Source organism: Parambassis ranga, chromosome 24 (genome assembly GCF_900634625.1).
Source record: "Parambassis ranga chromosome 24, fParRan2.1, whole genome shotgun sequence".
In the NCBI taxonomy this organism is placed as follows: domain Eukaryota; kingdom Metazoa; phylum Chordata; class Actinopteri; family Ambassidae; genus Parambassis; species Parambassis ranga.
The window spans coordinates 5,992,082-6,015,098 of record NC_041043.1 but is presented as its reverse complement, the minus strand read 5'-3'; the positions used below and the strand labels follow the sequence as shown (position 1 = coordinate 6,015,098).

General features: G+C 38.8%; 5 protein-coding genes and 2 non-coding genes across 12 annotated transcripts; 3 read left to right on the top strand and 4 right to left on the bottom strand.

Moving 5' to 3' along the window:
* Nucleotides 1-1,167: 1,167 nt before the first annotated feature.
* On the top strand, nt 1,168-6,986 carry tmem181 (transmembrane protein 181). Of its 2 annotated transcripts, none has more exons than XM_028397821.1 (17): nt 1,168-1,460; nt 2,503-2,606; nt 2,780-2,847; nt 3,401-3,491; nt 3,597-3,715; nt 3,800-3,916; nt 4,014-4,094; nt 4,175-4,274; nt 4,682-4,812; nt 4,904-4,995; nt 5,085-5,142; nt 5,223-5,325; nt 5,412-5,463; nt 5,538-5,620; nt 5,712-5,801; nt 5,885-5,951; nt 6,041-6,986. In XM_028397821.1, exons 1-17 carry the CDS (start codon nt 1,327-1,329, stop codon nt 6,123-6,125), a joined length of 1,575 nt encoding a protein of 524 aa, XP_028253622.1. In that variant the 5' UTR covers nt 1,168-1,326; the 3' UTR covers nt 6,126-6,986. The 2 variants fall into 2 exon arrangements, with proteins under 2 accessions (XP_028253622.1, XP_028253623.1); XM_028397822.1 differs by lacking the exon at nt 1,168-1,460 and adding an exon at nt 2,122-2,241.
* Nucleotides 6,987-7,304: 318 nt separating this feature from the next.
* dynlt1b (dynein light chain Tctex-type 1b) lies at nt 7,305-8,377 on the bottom strand. Its single transcript, XM_028397823.1, has 5 exons — nt 8,293-8,377; nt 8,063-8,104; nt 7,665-7,788; nt 7,510-7,587; nt 7,305-7,427 (listed from the first exon to the last, which is right to left on the bottom strand). Exons 1-5 carry the CDS (start codon nt 8,317-8,319, stop codon nt 7,357-7,359), a joined length of 342 nt encoding a protein of 113 aa, XP_028253624.1. The 5' UTR covers nt 8,320-8,377; the 3' UTR covers nt 7,305-7,356.
* Nucleotides 8,378-10,136: 1,759 nt separating this feature from the next.
* On the top strand, nt 10,137-10,327 carry LOC114429283 (U2 spliceosomal RNA). The gene has a single exon (XR_003669657.1). It is a non-coding gene; the product is annotated as a U2 spliceosomal RNA (small nuclear RNA).
* A 703-nt stretch (nt 10,328-11,030) lies between these two features.
* LOC114429282 (U2 spliceosomal RNA) lies at nt 11,031-11,221 on the top strand. Its single transcript, XR_003669656.1, has one exon. It is a non-coding gene; the product is annotated as a U2 spliceosomal RNA (small nuclear RNA).
* A 546-nt stretch (nt 11,222-11,767) lies between these two features.
* gtf2h5 (general transcription factor IIH, polypeptide 5) lies at nt 11,768-12,867 on the bottom strand. Its single transcript, XM_028397492.1, has 3 exons — nt 12,752-12,867; nt 12,473-12,555; nt 11,768-12,330 (listed from the first exon to the last, which is right to left on the bottom strand). The coding sequence occupies exons 2-3, from the start codon at nt 12,505-12,507 to the stop codon at nt 12,150-12,152; spliced, it is 216 nt and encodes a 71-aa protein (XP_028253293.1). The 5' UTR covers nt 12,508-12,555; nt 12,752-12,867; the 3' UTR covers nt 11,768-12,149.
* Nucleotides 12,868-13,094: 227 nt separating this feature from the next.
* On the bottom strand, nt 13,095-19,222 carry serac1 (serine active site containing 1). 5 transcript variants are annotated; one of them, XM_028398129.1, is made up of 17 exons: nt 19,153-19,222; nt 18,212-18,312; nt 18,035-18,071; nt 17,780-17,922; nt 17,220-17,309; nt 16,542-16,673; nt 16,344-16,465; nt 16,115-16,243; nt 15,865-15,978; nt 15,562-15,724; nt 15,248-15,398; nt 14,996-15,137; nt 14,751-14,851; nt 14,540-14,637; nt 14,219-14,401; nt 13,985-14,128; nt 13,095-13,897 (listed from the first exon to the last, which is right to left on the bottom strand). In XM_028398129.1, the coding sequence occupies exons 2-17, from the start codon at nt 18,303-18,305 to the stop codon at nt 13,761-13,763; spliced, it is 1,980 nt and encodes a 659-aa protein (XP_028253930.1). In that variant the 5' UTR covers nt 18,306-18,312; nt 19,153-19,222; the 3' UTR covers nt 13,095-13,760. The 5 variants fall into 5 exon arrangements, with proteins under 5 accessions (XP_028253930.1, XP_028253932.1, XP_028253933.1 ...); XM_028398131.1 differs by having other exon boundaries at nt 18,212-18,387; nt 19,153-19,171; XM_028398132.1 differs by lacking the exon at nt 19,153-19,222 and adding an exon at nt 18,877-19,146.
* Nucleotides 19,223-19,722: 500 nt separating this feature from the next.
* myct1a (myc target 1a) lies at nt 19,723-21,825 on the bottom strand. The gene is made up of 2 exons (XM_028397427.1): nt 21,473-21,825; nt 19,723-20,714 (listed from the first exon to the last, which is right to left on the bottom strand). Exons 1-2 carry the CDS (start codon nt 21,525-21,527, stop codon nt 20,167-20,169), a joined length of 603 nt encoding a protein of 200 aa, XP_028253228.1. The 5' UTR covers nt 21,528-21,825; the 3' UTR covers nt 19,723-20,166.
* Between the last annotated feature and the right edge of the window lie 1,192 nt (nt 21,826-23,017).

The following is a 23,017-nucleotide window of genomic DNA, read 5'->3' as shown; positions in this document are numbered from 1 at the left end:
TTTTGTGAAGTTTGCATTGGATGGAAAAGATGTGAATGAGTAAGTGCCCAGTTTAATGTAGTTGGTAAATTAGTTATGTGGAGTGTAACTGTCAAGTCGAGGTGTGTCTGTATTCAGCTGTGCAGTCTACCAAGCCCATCAGTGTTAAAATCGTTTATCTCCAAATGTGTGTGCGTGGCCATCGCTTCTACACTCACACACACACACACAATGTTCACATAAGTTCACTAGTGTAAGCCACTGAGTTCATGTTCAGCATCGCCTATGGACTTGGTTAAGGATTCACTTTAAACCGATGATGACCTGTTGTAGATATTGTAGGTTTTGGCTTTTCTTTAAAAAAAAAAAAAGATATGTGCTTTGTATTTGTAGATGTAGACATTATTGACAAAAAACACTTGAAAAAAAATCTGAGTCTGATTTGGTGACTGAACGTTTATAGTGAATGGATAGTAAGGCATGCCATGTAAATTATTTTATAATTGTATATGTCACGCATCTTTTGAATAAAATGTCATTGTTTCAGAAAAAAAAAAAACTAGCGGCTCCTGTCTCTTGAATGTGTTTTTATTATTGTAGGTGGAGATCATTTAGAACTTGCCAGCTTCTGGGCAAACAGCAGTCATGTTGAAAGCAGGGAGTCAAGCTGTGCATTTACAGTTACATTTCTGCTGTGATAGTGTTACAAATGCATTATGTACCAGAGCCTAGTACTTTAAAATGACCTGAAACCTGCCTCACTATTACAGTTATTTGTGTTTAGTGACACAATTAATGCATCTGGTATTGATAATGAGATTCCCATAATTGTAATTTTCAATCTTTTATAGCCTATATTGTGAGGAATAATACCTGACAAGGTGTCATTATCAGAAATATCAGACAGTTGTGTTGTTATAAGATATAAATGTATATTAATTTCAACGGGTGATTAAATATTACTGTGAAAATATTGTATGATCTTTTTTCTATACTACATGATTAGAACGCTCTTCAGTGGGTCCTGTCAGTCTGATTGGTCCTGTCTGTGTGTGCAGACTGATGTCCGTGCTGCCGTCTGTCTCTGTCCGTGGTGCTGAACCCTGATCACGTGACCGCCCCCCCCCCCCCCCCCCCCCCCCCCGCGTGTCGGCTGTGTGTTTCCGCCCCCGTTTGCTTTAACAGCTTTTCTCTCTTTCTTTGAGTCGACACAAACAAAACAGCTTCGGCTGCACTTTTAATTAAACGACGCCAACAATACAAACAGGCCGGTGTGTGCTGATCGGTGAAGGCCGCGGATTGTTTTCCTCATCGCCATTTTCAGCCGCCTGTCGGCTCGGTGTGATAATGGACACCGAATACTCCTCCGGCTTGGAAAACCCTCTGTACAGCGAGCTGAAGTACTTCTGCAGGAAGATACAGGAGGCCTACAACGAGCTGAAGGAGGACCTGACTCCGTACCGAGATGATCGCTTTTATAGGTAGACACCTTCGTATACATCAGTGGTGAATCTGCTTTCCTATGCGGTATCTGTGAATTATAATTAACAACCTGCGGCCCCTTGTGTTACGATGCGCATGCAAAGCAAGTGTTTCTCGATCGTCTTTGCTTTATACTTTACATTAAGCCACACACAGGGAAACATTAGCCAATGATAACTGACATTTTCCTCTTACTAACATCAGGCCTCTTGTATTAAATGCAACAAGTGTTGTCATGTACAAGCATTGATTTCTTAAAGGTGTCTTTTGAATGTGGATAAAAGCCGCATTCCTACTTTAAAGATATTTACCACGTCCCTTAAATGATGAGAAATTAATATCGTTTAAATGGCTTGTTAGAAATTTAACAGTAGGTGTACGCATGCGCACATCTACTTTTCACTCAGGCTACGTGCTGCTGAAAAATATCTACTATCTCCATATGCCTTTTGGCTAAAACAAACAACATTAGGTGCTGACTATAAGTAAAATGTAAACATCTAATGTCAAAAACGGAAGTCTACTTAGAGTAAACAGAAGCTGGCAAAGGAGACACGGCATAGGATGGATGCCTCCTTTCCTTTCCTCATATTCTCTCTACCAAGCTCACTTTCACGTCCCCTTTCCGCTCTACTGGTGTCACGTGATCCCGGCCCCTCCCATTTGATGACGTTGCTTTCCAGTTGTCGCAGACTGATGTTGATACACGGATGTGGATTCACTGCGAAATTTTAAAGCTTTCTCTCGTCTTTAAGACTGCGAACCAAAAGCAATGGAGTTGTAAGTGTGAGATTTGTTTCCAAGATGTGCCACTGATGCTTAAATCTGTGAGGACATGAGTTAAAAGGCACTCTTCTTCTGCCATCTGTCACTGTTAGCATGCTAGCACGGCGGTTAGCAGTGTTGACATATCCGCACCTGAACCACAGTCTGTGTGCTTAAAACTTTATCCACTAAACCAATGGTCAACCGAGTTTATCGCTCCTTCTTTTTAGCGATAGTGAGCGTGTGTAAACTCTAATGACTGTCTCCTTTTAACAGACTGGCCCCCATGCGGCTATACACCCTCTCTAAAAGACATTTTGTCTTGGTGTTTGTGGTGTTCCTGATCTGCTTCGGCCTTACAGTCTTCATTGGGATTGCAGGTATGGTACATAAACATCTCAGAAGCCCTGGTTGCTGGTGTGAAGCTTTTTCTTCTTTATTTATTTATTATTTATATCACCAACAGTGTGCAGTACTGGGACACAAAGGCATGATCACATCAACATTTTTTTGTTATCAGTACACTGAACAAAGTCTTTTTGTTTGTTTGTAGGCCCTGGAATAATTGCTGAACAAGAGCACAATGGAGAGCAGCTACTCATGAAAAATGTTTCCATTAAGGTATGTCAGTATTGACAGTTTTGCATTGGAGTACATGTATATGTGGTATCCACTACTGCTGCTATCTGCTTTGTTATTAGTTTCTCTTTCTTCTTCTTCTTCTTTTTTATTCATCTGCATGTTTTTTGGTGCAGCTTATCTTCAGCATACATTGACTGATTTCAGCCATTCAACTATGAAAATGTTCATCTCACAGAGGACATTCCGGGTCAACTTTAAGTTCATCTGCCAAATGTATCTCCTACAAATTTTAAGCTACAGCCATTTTAGTCTTAAAACGCTCATTAGATCCTGCTCTATCAAACTTGAATTCAGAATTTTCTAATTCGGAATCGTTTCCGCACGCCAGGCTCTTAAAGTTGGAGTGGTTTTTGAGGTCTCCTCTGCTGTTACCATGGTGACAGGCTGATGAGGCATACAAAGCTCTGAATTGTTGTGATTCTCCAGCAATTCAGAGCAATCCTTCACATCAGCATACAAAGCAATGCTTCAGCTGCAGCAATCAAACTTTTCTAGTTTGTTGTACATGTTCAATCCATTTGTATGTTTTCAGACTGGACCCTTTAATCTCAACTCTCCTCTCCTCACCACCTACAACCAAAAGCTATGGCTTACTTGTGTGATGCAGGTTGAAAACAGCAAACGTAAGATCACAGAATGAGCTGTTTCCCACCATGATTTTAAAGTTATGGGTGTTTGTACGATACACTTTCTCACTGAATGACAACCATTACTGCGTTGTGTTTCAGTGGGAGACTTCCAGCAGCCGTTTGAGATTAACATTGAGCTAAAGGGAGTGATGCAGGATGCCAGCGTGATGCACATCAACAAAGTGCTCCAGAAATCACGGATGTTGCACTGTGGAGCTGTAAGATTGACATCCCAGACATGTCATTTCATTAAGGAAGTTAGAGATTTGATTTGATTATGATGTGTTGTCTCACCTTTACAGAAATGTGATGACATCATTGTTCTGCATCTGGCCTACCTAAACTACACCCAGTACCAGGTTGTGGTCAGCTTTAAAGGGCTAGAAAACGTCACATATGAAATCAAGGTTAAGTTTGTGGTAAGTAAAGACACCATTGCATATGTTTTTCTGTTGTTTGTTGTAATTGCTTGATCTTAGTGTTTCACAGCCTTGTTACTTGTTTGTTCCTCCTCAGTGGAAAACATATAATCCCACCTTTTCACAAGTGGAAATCTGGTTCCGGTTTGTCTTTGTGGTTTTGACCTTTATAGTAACGGTAAGGGAACAGTCTTTGAATAAAGGTGGACATTTAAAAATAAGTATAGTATGACGACTAATATTTTTTGAATGTTACAGTGTATGTTTGCTCATTCACTGAGGAAATTCTCTATGAGGGACTGGGGCATAGAACAGAAGTGGATGTCTATTCTGCTCCCTTTGCTGCTACTCTACAATGGTGAGTTGTTGTTTTTTTACCTTTTAAAAGATGTTTATCTATAAGATGGGTTTCACAGTGTAAACTACTTGTTTCCTTTTTAGAAAGTGATTAGTGGCTAGTATGTGTATGTACTTTCTGATAGTTTTTGATGTTTTTGTAGTGTAAAATGCTGCTAATCAATATTGCTGTGTTCTTCAAACTCCTATAGTGATCACAATCTGATGATGAGACGATTGAAGCAAGGCGTCTGGGACATGTAGAGTTTTCTTCAAGAAAGTCCCAGACACCTTGCTCCAATCGTATTTGTTGAGACCTGACTGAGAATCTTCATCAACATCACAATCTGTCATTTAACAGAAACACAATGTGCCTTTTGCCAGTGTGTGTGAATCTATATGAATATCACAGATTGTTTTTGTTTCCAGACCCATTCTTCCCACTGTCATTCCTGGTGAACAGCTGGTTTCCTGGGGCTTTGGATGCTTTCTTTCAGGCTCTCTTCCTGTGTGCTCTGTTGCTGTTCTGGCTCTGCGTCTACCACGGCATCAGGGTTCAGGTGTGTGCAGTATCAGTCTGCCACTTTTGTGGTTTTCTCTCATTTGTAGCTCTTGGTGAATCTTTAAACAAATGTTATTTTGCTTCTGCAGGGTGAGAGAAAATTCCTGACATTTTACCTGCCTAAGATGATCATTGTAGGTCTGCTGTGGCTGTCAGCTGTTACACTTGGCATCTGGCAAACGTAAGTGCAACCTCTGACCATAGCCAGCCTGATTGCAACTGTGAACTATGACCAAGACTAAGATCTACTCTGCTTGTCTGAATCTTCAGGGTTAATGAACTCCAGGACCCTACTTATCTGTATAAAGTGGATATAGCAAACTTTCAGGTGAGCCTGAAACTTTTACGTTTTTTTATTAACTTGCAGCCAAAGGAATAGCTTGTTAATTACTTTGTCCATTCCTCCAGGGTATGAAGGTCTTCTTCCTCATTGTAGTTTCCCTCTACATCCTCTACCTGATATTCCTGATTGTCAGAGCTTGTTCTGAACTCAAGAACATGCCCTACTCAGGTAATGCTGTATACCACTCTATTTTCATTTGATTTAAGCTTTTTTCTACAACAATATTAATGATGGGATTTTTTTTTCCTCACTAGATCTTCGGCTCAAGTTTTTGACAGCACTGACCTTTGTGGTCCTTGTTATAAGGTGCGTTCAGAGCAACACAAATCTCTGTTTTCTGTTTAGACTTAGTTTTGATTCTGTTATTCTTTTTCTTCCAGCATGGCCATTCTGTACCTGAGGTTTGGTGCCAAGGCTCTTCAAGACAATTTTGTGGCTGAATTGTCCACTCATTATCAGAATTATATCCTTTGAGTATTACCTTTGTGGGGTTAGCTGTTGGCATGATGATATGTATACTATATGAAGAGATCATTCCTTAATTCCAGACATACCAGCTGAATTTTTGTCCTTCTACGGCCTGCTCAACTTTTACTTGTACACATTAGCATTTGTATATTCTCCCTCCAAAAACGCCCTTTATGGTAGGTAACGCAGTGCAGCTTCCTGTTTAGTAAGTCAAGCCATTTCATGACTGTATTGAATTAATGATTCAATCAATTCCCAGACTCCCAGCTAAAGGATAATCCAGCTTTCTCCATGCTTAATGACTCAGATGACGAGGTGATTTATGGGTATGTGTTTTAACCACTTGCTTCTGTGAATTCTTACTCTTTACACATTAGACACAAAAATCTCTAATGTGTTTTTTTTGTCTGTAAAGGAGTGATTATGAAGACATGCCATTACAAAATGGACGCGCTATCAAAGCAACTGCCAAGTACCAGGATGAGACTGATAGTGACTGATGCACCACTGAACGGAGAACCTGCCGTCTCTCCTCTGTGTCCCCTGGAAAATATGGGAATCCGTTGCCAACAAACTATTGTGTGCAAACACAATGCTTTTGCATTGTTAATATGAAATGATATACTGTAAGTGTACATAGTTATATTTTTAAAAAATGATATGTATAAATTCCATGCCTACTGAATGTACTGTACTTTTGAAGGGTGAGGTTTGTAACCACTTTTTTCCCCTTATTGAAGACAAAGGAACCAAACTTAAAAACTGTAGTTTTTACAGGTTTACTTCAATTCTCCTTATAACCAGCCTTTTTTCATAATGTGGTACTTTAAATGATGTGCTATGAGGGGGGGGGGTTGTGTGAGATACTTTCTTTTCATTCATTTGCTTGGAACCACTTTAGTCCCTCTGGGCACTGTGTTGTTTATGCATTTCTTTGCATTCTCCAGTGCTGGATTTTTCTGGCCAAGCTTCAGTAGTGATATATGGCTGTTTAGTATTGACATGATTCATGAACAAGGAATCTAACCTCTGACTTAATACAGAGAGAACTGTAACTAGGAAAGGTACTGCTCATATTAATTCCTGCTTTGGGGGTAGGTAAAGTAGAATTATATTTGCACTTTTAATTAATTTTATTTATTTTGCCAAAAAGTAATGATTTTTGATACGTATTATCTGACAGTGCTGATGAGCTGCATGAATTCTCTTGAAACTTTATGTTAATAGACTACTGATTGATTACGTTAAACATCTCAACACATACCACAGGCGTAATACACTTTTGCCTTTGTTGAATATATTATTTTACTAAATGCCCTTTTTATTCCATGACTTTGCTTGCCTACAGTGTGGGATTTGTTGCTCTTTCTGTTTTATAAACCTGGAGCTGATGGACAAACACACGGCCAAAACATATGTATTTCTGTTCTCTAAATATGTGTACTTTAATCAATATGGTGCCTTCATATCACTCTTTTTTCTAAGTGAACTGCAATCACAGACTTGTAAATCTCTTAAAAACAATGTACATGTTGATTCTTTCTGTTGTGAATGTAGTTGTTTCTTTTCATTTGGTCCAAATTGTTTACGTAGTTGCAATATTAGTTGCTTCTTGACATAAAGGCTGTACATGTAAAGGTATCGTGTCATGTAAATAAAACAAAGTATACACAGCAATGCACTGTTTGCACTTTTATACACGTTTAAAACACTGGGTGTAGTGGGGTACTTTCAGATGGCCAGCCCAAAAACACAAACAATACAGTGCATGGACTGGTTCTCCCAGTTCACTGCACAGCTTCCTGTTGGACACAGAACACAACATCAGATTGCATCCAATTACGCTGTCAAAATAATGAATGATACAGAAGAGTTTTGTTTTACTGTCAGTAGTGTTGTCCCAGAAGCATGAACTGGTCACATGCAGTCCTGCTCCATTTTTCTGCATGATTACACAGTTTACTGAGGAAAACATAAACATGATTTTAACGTCACTTTAAGGCAGCAGTGCATCATTTCTGAGGCATCACTACACATACCGATATATTTAAAAGGCTTTTCCAGCTTGTTGAGTTGGCTGAGGCACTGCTCCACTACATTGGTGGTCCACTGGTTCACTCTCCTCTGCTGGTAGGCATTTCCTCCTATGACTCCTTCTATAGACTTCACAGTTTTACAAAAACAAAGGTAACAGGCTGAAATACAGCTAAAATGTATTAGCAAACGGTGGGTAAAATTCGAGGAGAGACATGTGTGTACATATATTTGTGTAAAATTGTGTTAGTCAAAATGGTTCACTTACAAACGGTCACTAGCAACCGCTACAGCGTCCTTAGCAACCATGGTTCGCTAAGAAAGTAGCCACTGTATTGCAATTTACAGCTTAAACTACGTGTATAAAACTAAAAGCATTTCGACTGTTGATAGTTTTTCTTACCTCTTTAACAATTTTGCTCACATCTTCAACGACAAACGCGGTCTGTTTGTGAGAAACAAAACAGTGCAGTTTAAGTTAGCAAGGCGACACGTCGCTTTCATTAAACGATACGTTCTGGATTAGTGTCAAAAAGCAGAATCTTCCAGGACAGCGTAGTGTATTAGTGTATGTATCTAATTCAAGTTGACAGAAAACACACAACGTTATTATTTGTATAATAAGTAACCCACCTCCTCTTCTAAATTGTAGTCGTCCATGTTAGCTAACTTAGCTGGTTTCAAGTAAACAATGGTCACCCAGGAAGAGCACTTCCGGTAGAGGATTTTCAGAATAATGTGTCTTTTAAACTCTGTTCTCCACAATCATTCCCACAGTATGTGATTCCCTAAAGCACAGCATATTATAAACAAAATAAATAAAATAAAACATCAGTGATCACGTAAGGGAAGATACATAATAAATTTGAGATTTATTTTATCATTTTTATTTGAATTTTTTTTTTATAATTGTTTTAACACATTAACAATTACAATTACAGAGGCTAATACAAAGTTATTTATTAGGAACAAATAAGAGAAATTACATTTGTAATTCCTTAAACATAGATAAGCTAGTGTGGCTCCTCTTTTGTACCAATACTGTGTGGCCTAATTTTTTGTAGTTAACAAAGTTAAACTACTCTTAATCAGTATTTACACATGTTGTGTTGTTCCACAGACAAAACAGCTTACATCCTATTTTACCTTATTATCTATTAAAACAGTACTTTAAAAAAAAAAACAAATGTATTTCCTCTTTTCCTCTTATAACAATGGTGATTTTGCCAATAGCATGCTAGCAGTTTGCTAAGGCTCGCTGATTGGTCAGTTAAGATTATGATTGATAGTCAATGTGATCCCCATGAACTTTACAGTTTGGGGCTGCATTGCAAGCTACTATACCTAACTAAACTAAATACCTAGCAAATACGCTACAAATGTTTTAGTTGTCTTGGAGGTTGCTAACGGCTAACTAAATAGGACCCCATACAAGCTCCATACACAGCTGACAGTAGAAACTTAACCCACGCAGCTGATGATTACTACATTTTGGCTCTGTGTCAGGTAAGTAACCTACAGACCTACAGACTTCCTTACTGTTATTTGTTTAACTGTTAACTATTTAAATTGTCTAGCAGGTGTACGGTATCTATAAGTCGTAACACGTTTAAACAAGTTAAGAGTCAATGCTGTTGCTAACATGTCCGTGAAGCTAGGCTAATACTGGCTGTGTGTGCAGGTACGCTGTTAAGAGATGGTGTTGGACGTATAATGTCAGTACTTTGTGCTATTGTGCCGTATACGCCATATATCTATAGAAATATACATCTTTAGAAATTATGTTATTAGACACATTTAGCTACCACAATCTTCGATAAACTCAGCACATCACCTACTTTTTATTTGTTCAAGTTAATTCTCGAAGTTCACATTTACATTGAAGTAAGTTAACATGATATATTTGTTGCATGTCCTTTTCACCATTAAATATATTATTATATACAGTACAGCTTGACCAACAACCGAGAAAATGTATCGATAAATTTAGTTTGCAGCTCTAACATGTACAGTTTAGCTTTTATTTTGAAAAACTAAATGTCCGTTCTGCCGTTAGTTTGATCAGGTTCTTTCCAAAGATTGAATTTTCATTATTATGCGAAAAGGATCCCACTCTAATATTAAATTAATTTTAGATAGCCAGTCATATTGGGAAATGCCAAAGGGAACACGTACAGCGAACAATTAAAGCAATAAATACGACTTTCGTCTATGGTTTCGTCGTGATCTCTTATTGGACTGTAGTATGTCACGTGACCAGCAATGGCGTTCACCCAGAGCCACAATTATAACAATCTACGGCCAAAGTATGCGCTATTGTGTGAGTTTTTTGTGTGTTGACGAATAATAAAGGACTAATAACGTTATGCTAGGTTGTGGGACATTTGTAGTTTTGAAACTCTAAAACTAAAATCTACAACCATAAGTGAGAGTAGCGTGTAGGAGAATGAACCTGTACGCTTCAACGCGTTCGAGTTATCGCTTCTCGGCCTTTTGGCTAAGATCAAGTGTAGTATCTGTTCTTATCAGTTTAATATCTGATACGTCCCCTACCCGGGGACCATATATTAAATTGATTTTTGGAACAGGGAGATGGAATAGGGGCTTGCTCCGTCCACTCCACGCATCGACCTGGTATTGCAGTACTTCCAGGAACGGTGCACCCCCCTGATGATGTGGAAAGTAAAATGATCCTCGTGAACGTTGTCTCGCTGTTTTGTGTTACTTGTGTTCTGATAACACTCTTACCTAGATGAGTAGTGTGAAAGATTTTAATTTGATTAGTGTGCATGTGTTTAAAGTAAATATTACTTATAGTTCTTCTGTGATATTCAGGATTATGATGATGACCATCTGTTACACAGATACCATTTTGTCTTGTCTTATTTCATAGTTGTGAGCTATATTTTTGATGAGCTTTGTTTTTTTTCAATTTTAGATTAAATGTAATTTACTATAGCATTCTGTCCAAAGATTGAATTTTCATTATTATGCGCAAAAGATCTCACTCTAATATTAAATTAGTTTTAGATAGCCTCAGTCATATTGGGAAATGCCAAAGGGGACTCGTACAGCGAATTAAAGCAATAAATACGACTTTCGTCTATGGTTTCGTCGTGATCTCTTATTGGACTGTAGTATGTCACGTGACCAGCAATGGCGTTCACCCAGAGCCACAATAATAACAATCTACGGCCAAAGTATGCGCTATTGTGTGAGTTTTTTGTGTGTTGACAAATAATAAAGGACTAATAATGTTATGCTAGGTTGTGGGACATTTGTAGTTTTAAAACTCTAAAACTAAAATCTACAACCATAAGTGAGAGTAGTGTGTAGGAGAATGACTCTGTACGCTTCAAGTCATCGCTTTTATCGCTTCTCGGCCTTTTGGCTAAGATCAAGTGTAGTATCTGTTCTTATCAGTTTAATATCTGATACGTCCCCTACCCGGGGACCATATATTAAATTGATTTTTGGAACAGGGAGATGGAATAGGGGCTTGCTCCGTCCACTCCACGCATCGACCTGGTATTGCAGTACTTCCAGGAACGGTGCACCCCCCTAATGCTGTGGAAAGTTAAATGATCCTCGTGGAAGTTGTTGGTTCACTGTTGAAATGTTTTGTGTTACTTGTACTGTAATAACAATCACAGCTAGTTTGATCTTAGTTTGAAAGATTTTAATTTGGTTAATGTGCATCCCTTGTCATACTCATCCGTTATATCCTTTACTTATCGTTCTTTAATCGCTTTGGGATTTATTTTTAATATAGCGAAAATGCATAGAAACCTCTGAAAAAATTACCCCACTGTGCTTAAGAGATGTTTAAAATCACCCCTAACGCCCACTTTGAGGCTCCGTAACACCAGGGAGAGTTAGATCAGTTTGACTTTAGCTCATTAAGGGGAAAAGACGTTACAGATTTGTGATATTAAGGATTATTATGATGATCATCTGTTACACAGATACCATTTTGTCTTGTATTATTTCATAGTTGTGAGCTAAATTTTTGATTAGCTTTGTTTTGTTCAATTTTAGATTTAATTTACTATAGCATAATAAACATTCATGTTTATGATATGCCCAGAAATAACAGGAAAATGCATAGAAGCTTTTAAATGATCAATTTGTAGGCCATTGAGCAAAAAAAAAACAGATTTATGCATCAAGCTAACATAATCTGATGTTCTGCAGTCAGTTTTTTGCTACAGCCCCAAGGAGGTATTACACTTATTATACGGACATTACATTACAGTATTACAGTGTTTATATGTTCATCCTTAATGTTTTGTTACAATATACTTCTCGTGTAAGTGATAGCCATTAACAGGGTTCAAACTCGCTGGAAGATTACACCTACATCTATTTAGGTTTTGTGTTTTTATTTCCATCTTGAAGGCTTTTTATCAACCCTCCATGAACACACAGACAAATGTAGAAATGAACAGTTCAATATCCAAGAAGAAATAGATGTGAGGAGAAAAACTGGATTATTTCTGTGTTATGGGGAACGAATTCTGATCCATTAACTCTCCAACTCTTTCCTGGAGGGTTTGAACCACCTCTGCTAGGATGAAAACGTGGGTGTCATCAAGATCCTTAAGGATGAACTTCTTTCCCAACGCCATTGTTTCATCCAGGTGGAGGAGGAACTGCTTCATGGCAGGATCACTGGTCCCAAGAGCAGAAGGGAAGCAGAGATAACATGCAAGATATTTATACAAGCGGAAAGAGAATACATTTGTAAAATCGTTGTAATGATTTACATTTTATTTCCACGAAACAATGCGACAGAGACTTTGCAAAATCTTACCATTCAACAAGGACACCTTTGTGTACGTTGACCATCTTGACATTAATCGAGGCAAAATAAACAACACAACAGGCGACAACAAGCTGAAACAAAAAGTTAGTATAGTTAGGACAAGTAAAACGCCTCTGTAAACACTAGCTGCTGGCTCTTAGTGGAACCCCCGGTTAGCATTAACTGCTAACGCTGGGTCGACATGTTACTACTCGCGGTATTTTGCCAAATTAAATGTATTCATTTGCAAGCGTTTAACGTAATAAGATGCCATTACAACGTACATACCCGATTATAGGTAAGCTTAGACGTTAAATAGGATAAAAGACCGTCATTCACCGAGCAGAAGCTGTTTCCTATGCTAACTTTTTCTCAAAGCTACGGTGTGCGCCGAGGGACAATCTTCCGCAATTCAAAATAACTCAGCACATATCACTATTCTCAACTCTTTCATTCCTTGACTGGATTTTAATATACATTATTAGCATACACCATTCTTACACTGTATTCATTATTGATTGTGACATTTTGTTGGAGTTGATAATTATTTATAAAATCCATCCGTCTTATATTTATTGTATATTTAGTCCACTAAATATGCTGTAAAAGTACATATCTGTATTTATACTGATATTTTTTTAGTATTTATCTTAGGAGATCAGATATGAAGCGCATAGACAAGTTCAAATTTCATACATTTATTCAATTCCGTGCCTGCATTCAGCATGGTTAGTGGCTGTTGGGCCAGCAAACACACAGACATAAAAGTTAATTTGCTTGATTAGTCCAAAATAAAGTGATCTGAAATTAATTCAGACAAGTTTTAAAAGTAAAACACTTTGGCACGCAATATGGCGACCACTCTATAGTTACAATTAAATACATGAATACAAAAATAAAAATTGAAAATACTGCCCTTGTCAAAAGTACTGACGAGCACAAATGACAGTGACATGTCAGTGCTCATCATTTGTTTCCAACATTAAGCTGACAAGTCTAAAATGAAATGAATGTGACAGAAATAAAATCATTATTAACAATTGTTTAAAAAATGAATTTCCATATTAAAAACAATCTAAAAGATGATTTTTGCTTCAACAAAACTCTTCATATATATGTGTAAAATTAATTGTCCTAATTCTACCAAGTTCACATTAGTGGTTGGTTATGCAAATGTGCAACAAGGAAAGGCTGTTATGTTTCCTTTAGGTTTTAGGGAGGATTGAGGTTGAGGGTGTTCTCCCACATTTCAAGTATACAGTAGGGCAGGTCAGTGTTTCTGTGACATATATTTCAGTTAGTGGCTGATGTAGCTTTGGAGTGCTTCCTGAATGAACTGGAGGCTTCGCTTGTACAGAAACGAGTCCTTCTTGTCTGGTTTGCAGATGTTGAGGTGATCTACGTCCACCTCAATGAGCTCCCCAATACCGAGATCTGAAAGGAAAGCAGGTCAAGGTAAAGGGAAGCAGACATACCTTGCACAATATGTAAAAAGGACTGTTGTGTATTTGTATTACATACTTGCTGACTGTGCAGGAACCACCAGTATGTTAATCATGGGACCAATGTTTGTAGGCACTGTCTCTGCAAAGCTCAGCACCTTGAAATCCTTGTCTTTGGCCATCTTCAGGAAGTTCTCATTCAGGTTTCGCAGAGCTGGTGAGTCTTACAACACACAGACATTGATTCACAGTAAATATTGAGCCACTTCAATTAAATACAAACAGCTATGGACCTTAGAACTAGCTCACTTACCTTTACATAGTTCTCTGACTTCTATGGAGGGAAAGAGAAGATATCTGACATTGACTGAGTACTCAGCCATAAAGGTGCCATGGTGAGGAACGCTATAGAACACAATGCCCTTGGTGTTTTTTAACAACCCTTGCATGTCTGGGTCCTCTGCGGCATCCAGCAGCATTTTCTTTACAAGCAGTCCTAACAGAGAAACATGAAAACAAGATACAGACACACAGTGAGTGTAGTGACTAGTTGGTATAAGCTCAAGTTGCTTTCAACTTTTAGCATTAAAAAAAAAAATAACATGCTTGTGGAAGGAAAGTTCTGACAGAATACCTCCCATACTGTGGGCTACCCAGACCACAGGCCTTTCTCCAACTCCTGCCAACTTTAACTTCTTTAGCAGCTCTCGACTTCTGTAGGCCAAAGACTTCCTGAAGAGATAAAGACACAAAATGGACATGGATATGAAATATTAAGATAACTATTATATATAGTAGTAAAACAGAATATATATATATATATATAGAAAAATCATCTGTTTCACCTCTGATTCTCAGCAGGACACTTGGCCATCCAGTCACTGAGATGACTGTCATATTCCACTGACAGCACTCTTAGATTTGGACAGTCAGCAGCCAGCCATGACTGTTAGTAAGCAGGGATAGGAGAACACTGAGATGATTCATTTTCTTCAGCTAAATCTGAGTAACATCTCACATTTCAAAGAGCAAAGCACAAATTAGTGAATCTTATTCCACAGTAAACAGAGGAATGTAGTGCAGTTGTTACCTTTGGCCAGCACTCTGTATAGCTATCTTTGCTTTCAGCCTCTGTCTCTTCCTCTAATGTACTGAGGTCCTTCTGCCTCCATGTCTTAAAAGCTGCCCCCAGAATCCCATGGATGAACAGCACGTCTGCTTTGACTGGCTGACTGGAAAATAAAGCAACGTCAGGTTACATTTACAATTAATTAAATTAAGACTAATTCAAACTAATATAAAAAAGAGGTGTAGCAAAATAAATGTTAAATTGTTTTCCTACTTGCCACGTGTTTGTGGGTGGAGGATATATACACCATCTTGATATTTCTCCTTCACTGTCTCCCTGTCTAAGTTGGCCAAAGCACGAGCTGCATGAGATGCCTGCATGACATGCGGAGACTGCATCATCTCAGCCAGGACAGACACCCAGCCTGAAGAGTTACACAGGTAAAGCAGAAAGGAAAAGGAAAGACATGGACCCATTATATTGTTATGTACAGTGACAAATGTGGCAAAATGCTGTGAATATCTAATATAATATCCTCAGTACACCCAGTGAAGTTACACATAGTGATGGTCTGTGATTAGACTTACCAGACTGTGCTATGGCCTGGTGGACACCTTCACTCAGTGCCAAATTTCCTATGATACGAACAATGTTCCTCTGAATCTTAAGGGAGTCTCCTCTGAGCTGAAAAACTCTCTGGAGAAGCTGCAAACCCCCATTAGCAACTATGGGGTCACAGTGGCTCTGTACCTGCCAAAAATAAACAAGATGGGGTTAAATGCTCAACTATTACTAACATAAATAATAAATAATAATCATAACTGAAAAAAGGTAATTAGCATATTTTCTCCAGACCAAATCACCTTCAGGTGCTCTATGCCAATCATTACCTTTGAGTGCTGTACCAGTGCTTGGAGACAGAAGGACTCCACCTTCTCTGAAGGAACAGATGTGAGGCTCTGGGCATATGGCAGCCCATTGCCACCAAAACACCACAGACCACCCTGGAACAACATACGTGCACATACTATGACCCACCAAGATCAGATGATTTTTATGATATTGTTTACTCAAAAGAAATGTAGGATACAACGAGAGGGTACAAAATTTTGAACATGACTGTACATCAGTCATTATTACCCTTTGTGCTGCCAAGGACTGAGTACTCTCTCTGAGGGCCACTGAGGTGAAATACTGAACACACTGGTCCACCTCAGACTGAGGCAGAGATGCCAACAGCTTCCTTAGTTCATCTTCTGTTGACAAACCCTGAGGAGATGTTAACACAGTTAGCCCAATACACAGTGTGAGTGCATGAGATAACTATCCAAATTTCTTAAAGAGTAGACTGTTCCACAGTGGTACATACATCCTCCAAGTCAGGCAGGGTAGGAGGTTGCCGGAAGAATCGCAGGTCAACCTGAGGAGACCGGGCCAGGCCCACTGCTGTCCGCTGGTCTATAACCTGAGCCGCTGTCTGGTACTGATAATCTACATTAACAACACAGTTTAATACAAGTTCATTCATGAAATAAAACATGATATAGAACTTTTAAGTCTGTTTTACCATGCCAGTGGTGGTTGTCCACAAGTTCCTGAACAGCCTGGAGTCGGATGGCTTTATTGGCTGACTGTGTCCTCTTCAGCAGGACCCACAATGCTACCTCATGTGGATCTGCATCTACATGGCTAAAGTGCTCTAAGACACACAATTACAGAACAGAGTGACAGACTGGCCATTACCAAATAACACAAAGAAGTGTCGCACTAATACCACAAGGTAAAACCTTATTCACACTGTGTCTACCTCACAAACTACCAATATCTACAGTAGGATTATTATAACAGCTAGCCAATCACATTACAGACCTTGTGGTAGAAAACTTTGCGTCATCAACTTGGCAGCTATTCATTTGTAAAAGGTCAAAGGTTAATTTTAATCAGTCTTACTGGAATACTGTGATAAGTTTTTATAAAAGAAATAATTTAATTAAAATTAATATAGAGTTAATGCAAAATCAAAACAATCCAAATCAGGCATGTTACAGTCAACTGCACTACATACACGTTAATGCACCAACTATGTGACATTCAAAAACAGGATGTGCATGTGAAAGGCAGGTGTTTCCTTTGGGCTCTGTGTACACATACCAGATAATAATGCCAGAACTCTCTTTTTTTAAGATTATTTATCTTTCTATTGGCAAAAATATCATCTTTTCAAATATTAGATGACTTTTCTCACCGTCTAGAGACAGCAATAAAAGCTTAGAGGATATTTCCAGAAACCGTCTTGCTGCTTTATGAAGTTCCCTCCTTGTTTTTTGTGTAAGCCCTGGAATAAAAGCATAGTAGGAAAAATAACTACCTAGCAACACCAAAGGAACATTGAATTACATTTCTATAACCAAGATACCAAGACCATGGAAACTGTTATTATTCATTTCTGCTGGGTCTTAAAGCTTAATCTTTTGACAAGTGAAAGTGGGTGAAGCCAACAGAGTGACTGAAAGATTCAGGCAGGAAGGACATAGTGCAGAGACAAGGGAAATATGGGATGAGACAACAGCAGGAGTCACTGGCCAGCTGGAAGTGTCAAATTCTGTGACACAAATTCATTTAAGAAATAAGACTATTCAGTATGTTTGCCAGATTTCATCTAGCTGGGCCAAGAAGTAGATTATAAGTTATATACTATATATATCTTATATATAAGACACATTTTCAAAATTCTTTACATTTTAAAATAACCCACGAATAACTTTCTACTTTAGTCATGAAGTCACAAAGACTGGCAGTAATTACCTGCAGTAAGAGCCTCTTTTTCATCAGAGGGAGTGGCTCTCAAATAGATGTAAGATTTATATTTCTCCTGAAGAATTGCACTTGTGTCAATGGTCACAGCCTTATCCAAGGACACCACCTCATAAGTTATAAAAAGACAGCCCCTGTGGAAAGGATAACCAGTAATATTTATTTTCCAACAAATTATGGAATAAAATTTAGTCATTTAGTAGTCACGTGTTCAAATCTTAATAGTAATTTAATACTGAAACCTACCCCAGGACAACTGCACCAGTTACTTTAGCAACTTTCCCTGGAAGAGGAATGTATGTTAATGATTTTAAGCTGGTCTCTTAAAAACACAACAACAAAGCATTTATTTGTTTAATTAACTTAATGAGATTGTTGACAGTACGTTTTGTACACGTGGGCCAATTATGTCTCATAACTCACTCAGAACTTTCCACTGCAGCACTTTCTTCACACCAGGAGGCCCAGCTGTGCTCAGCCTTCGACAGCGGATGAACCGTAGAGCCGCCACAGACATCCTCCGCCTGTATGACCTCCCAGTGTGTAAGTTAATCAGAGCTCCGAACACAAACTGATTTCAAACCCAGGCCTGTGACACACTACATATTTAGTTATGTCAGTAGCCTATAACATATAGATAATGCCATTTTTTTTAACTTAATGCTAACTTTTCAATTAACAGTCAAAACTATACGATGCAGAATTGCCCTGGTAATGACGTTAGTTTGTGCATTAGACTATACACAAGAGTATAATAATGACGTAAACAAGTCACAGTGACACGTTTTAATAGACCTGTAACAGTTGGAGCCAGTTCTCAGCTAAGTAATGAAAAGCACTCGAAGTCCTGTAGCTAACGTTAGCTGCCTGTAACTAGAGATGCATATGGTACGTTAGACTGCCACCTCTACCCCCCGACCCTTTGACATTTATCTTACACTAAATAACATTCAGTACTAATACGTGTCTCTTACATTCAACGTTAAAGTTAACAGAAATCCGCCTGTTAGACTGTATGCTAAATAAACCGCTAGCTAACAGGACGGTGCTTTAGATGTAGTTAGCGTTTAACTCTAAATCTTATTTACCGTAAAACACCTAGCTGCTGACTGGCATTGTTCACATGTGGGTCGTAGGTTTATTATTTTTATGACTGAACAGTGAAATTACCTTCTTTATCTAGTGACAAGTTTTAAAAGAACTACGATAATGTCCTCCGCGACTGCAGCCGGTGTCCATAAACACAACGTAAACGTGTCTCACAAATAATACGTCATCCACCCCACTAATCAAGAAGAAAACGCTGTAAAAAAGGACTAAAGCATACTATGAGCGTGCTGCGCGTTAGGAGATTTATAACTTACTGTATTGATCAAACTGTTCACATCACAACAGGATGATGGCGTTTTTTGATGATAAGAGGGCGGGTCTTCCTCTTAAAGCTCTGGAGCTCTGCAGGCTGAAGTGTCCTTCACCTTCCTTTTTTACCCCATCAGGAAACAGCAGTCAGGATGGACACAATAATAACCTTTCAGCTTAAAGGTGGTAGGCAGAATAATAACAAGTCTATACTACAGCCTATAAAGCACCTTTATTCACAGATATTACCGGTGGCACTGACTGACTGAGCTGTGGTGATGTTGCAACATAATGCTTAAAACAGACAACAAGAACGAAACTTTAAAAACTTCCCTAAGGTAGTTTTTTTTAATAGTGTCACTCATTATTTTATTGGTGTTAGTTTCCTGTTATTACCATATCTTCTTTTTTGTTTGTGCTTTCAAATGCCCTTCAAGCCTGGTAGGCTACAGAGTAAACCAGAAATGTACTGAAAAATTCAGTATCTTGCTTTTATTGCATTAACTTAAGAGCAGAGTTCTGTAAATCACATTCAAAACATACCAAAATATCTGACATGTAATGCCCACAGTTTCGTGTGTGTCCCTCTTACACAGTGCAGTTCATGCAGACAAATTACACACTCACAAAATGATATTAAATGGAACATTCCTGCATATACAGCGACTTTGTAAATTGTCAACAAAGGTTTTCAAAGCTTTTAGAATAGATTTTTAAACCACTGTTTAAAAATCAGACACCTTTTTTTGCTCATACATATGCAATTAGTATCTACCTATTGGTATTTTTTTTTTTGGCCTAAAGATTTTATACAAATCGTGAAACTTTGAAAGCAAATATGCTCATATATATCTACCAATACAAAAACTGCATTGTTTGTGTTATTGTGTTGAGCAGGGCCACTTGTCTGCTCCACCCACCCATATACTATATAACAAAATAGATTTAGTCCAATATCATTTTGAAATCCATGTATGACTTTGGGCTCTCTCAGTTTCAGGCTTGTGTTCTTAGTCCTATCAGGTGCATGTTTCCTGATAAGCCCTTATAATGCTCTCATAAGCTGGAGGTGGGGTTTGTGTAGCCTGGAAACCCCTTATACCATTGTTTCCCCAGAATGACTCTGGTCTTGGTGGGGTGGCAGCTGGCTGGGCTGCAGTTTGAGCTGATCCAGTTGACATGGTCAGAGTTGGTGTACGAGGCAGTGTGGTCTGACTCCCCTCTTCTGCCTCTCTTGCAATTTGGCTGCACTGCAGGAGGGGATGGAAAGTGGAGGCCCTGAAACTGGATTTGTGGCCCAGGGGGTCGAGGTGATCCGGGGAGGAAGTCTGTCGGTGAAAAGTAAAAGCAGCACTGACTAAACTGTTGTTGCTCCTGCGGTCATAGCTACTGTTTCGGTTGAAGCCCGGACGGTTACGGGAGGAGGTGTGTGAATGGCGAGGGGTGCGCCGGGTGATGCTGGCAGAACCAGCTTTGCGTCTGGACATCCATGTGAGGATCACATAAACCAGGGCTCCCAAGAGTAGGCCAACCGCCATGGACACACAGAAAGCTATAACCAGAGGAACTGTGGAGATAGAAAGGATGTTTTATCATGCTGCAGTATGATTCAAATTCAATACACTTAATGTAAATGCACATTCAGCAAGATCAGGAAAAAAAAAAGCTTAACAAATGGAGATTTGCCAACAGTGTTTTGCACTGATGGTGCCCCCTCGAGAAAATAACAAAAGGTTTTCCTCTTTCATGATTACCAGAGCAAGTCTTTGAGCAAAATGAACTGATTATATATTTTTTGTATGAAAAAGGCAGTGAATTCTTGCCTCTTTGCCTGGGAAGCAATAATGCTAACATAAGCATGCTGAGAGAACAGAGAATGCGGTGGATAAGACAAATTCCATTGGATTTATTCCAAGGAAAACAAATCAGTTTCCTTTCAATGCCGTTAAGTTTTAAAAAGGCTGAACCTGCTTTGTTACTAACAATACTTCCACTGCATTTTTTCTCAAGTTTTTGGAAAGCAGAAAGCAGACACTGGTCATATGTCATCTGGAAATGACATTTAAGGGAAAACGGCTACGAAAACATGTCAGTAACTCAGGGTTGGAGTGAGTGTTTTGACAGTGAAAACAGTATCTTTTTGTTTTATTTATTTTTTTTTCAAATTAATTTTTAAGCATTATTCAGAAAGAATTTAGACCCACATATTTTATCTTTGCCAGAGGTGAATAATGCTTGAATTCCTGAGAGATAATGCAGTGGCAATCAGAGCAACCACATGAAAAAGAACAACAAAAACAGTAAGCAAGTTAGAAAGAAACTTACCGGCATCAAAAGACTGAAGTATTTCCTGAAAGAGATTTGTATTGTTCTCAGCCATGACTTCTTGGTTTGTTGGAGGAGAAGAAGGGAGACTTTTTTCAGTCTGTCCTTCCCTCTCTTCTTCTCCGTTCTCCTGTCAATTCCTGCTTGTCCTTTCCTACTTTTGATGGGTTTTCCTGTCTTTCTGGCTCGTCTCTTTCCTGTTCTCTTACTTTCTCCCTCTCCCAACTCCTCTTGCTCACTTTCCCTGTCAATATGTCTAACTCTCTCTAAGGGAGGACTGGCGGCTAACTCTGGCAGTCATCTTGTTTATGGAAGCGGAAAACTACACTGTCACATTTCCTGCTTTTCTGCTTGAAATTAGCAACAGGAGTGGCTTATCTATCCGGGACAGAGATCCTGGAGGTGGGGAGACGGGGTGTTTCTGTAATCACTTCCTCTCCCATCATTTCCTTCAGGTTGATTAATGTGAAAACGTATCACCGCAGCAGTGTTAAGAGTTCTTCAGCTCTCACCACACTCACCAGTATTTTTCTTCTTTTCAGAAATGATGAATATTTCAATCTGTCTCTCGTATTGTTTTCCTTCCACCACAGAGACCACAAGGGGCAGTTTTGCTAATAGCTACAAAAGCACTTGCAGTTCTGGTCCTGACATGAGTGCTGAAAGCAAAATCCACAGCTGGAAGTGATGGTGGCAGTTTTGTAGGTGCTTGTAATACAGTTCTAGTGATGCAAAAAGTGCAATTCAAACAGCCTGCGTGTGTGTGGATATTTGCCTGATTTCCAGCGACTTTATAGTAAACTCAGTCTTTCCACAGTGTCTGCCAGGTCAGTGGTGGCTGCATTGAACGTCTGGTCTTTTCTCAGCTGGAGAGATCCAGTAAAAACATAGTAGTTTAATAAGCTTCAATAGCAGAAGAAATGCTACTCATTAAATGCACCACGTTTTTTTCTTTTGGTATTTTTTTTCTGCCTATGAAACATTAAAACAAAATGACACACTTGGCATTGTTTTAACACAGTCTGAGGCAAATCAAAAAGGTCATCAGTAAAGTCCGTAAGAGTAATGAAATTGGTATGCAGCTAATGTAGACCTAGCCCATTTGTGCCACCATCTTTCCATTTTACTTTCCAGCATTTCTCTTTCATTTTACCTTCAGTCTCAGCATTAATTCATATTAATAAGTCACCATATTAAGTGTATTAATTAAAAAAAAACATCATAATATTGGTCAGGTCACTGACTCATTCATTCCACTGGAAAAAGAGAGAGACGGAGAATAGCCCGACCACAGCTTGAACTTCCTTGAATTGTTGTCTCTGCTGTATAACCTGTTCAAAATAACCAGCCTTAACATTCTGTGCAACAGTATGTGTTGCTGTTGTGTTCTGGTGTACAGAGATCGGAGAGTAATAGGCCATTCAGTTCAGTGGAGAAGACGTTCTTTGAACTTTATAGCTCTGGGCCCAAAATGAAATGTAATTGGTCCGAGTGGTTGGAAATTACAGTGTATAGTTGTTAATGCCGTAGTATGAAATATTTTTA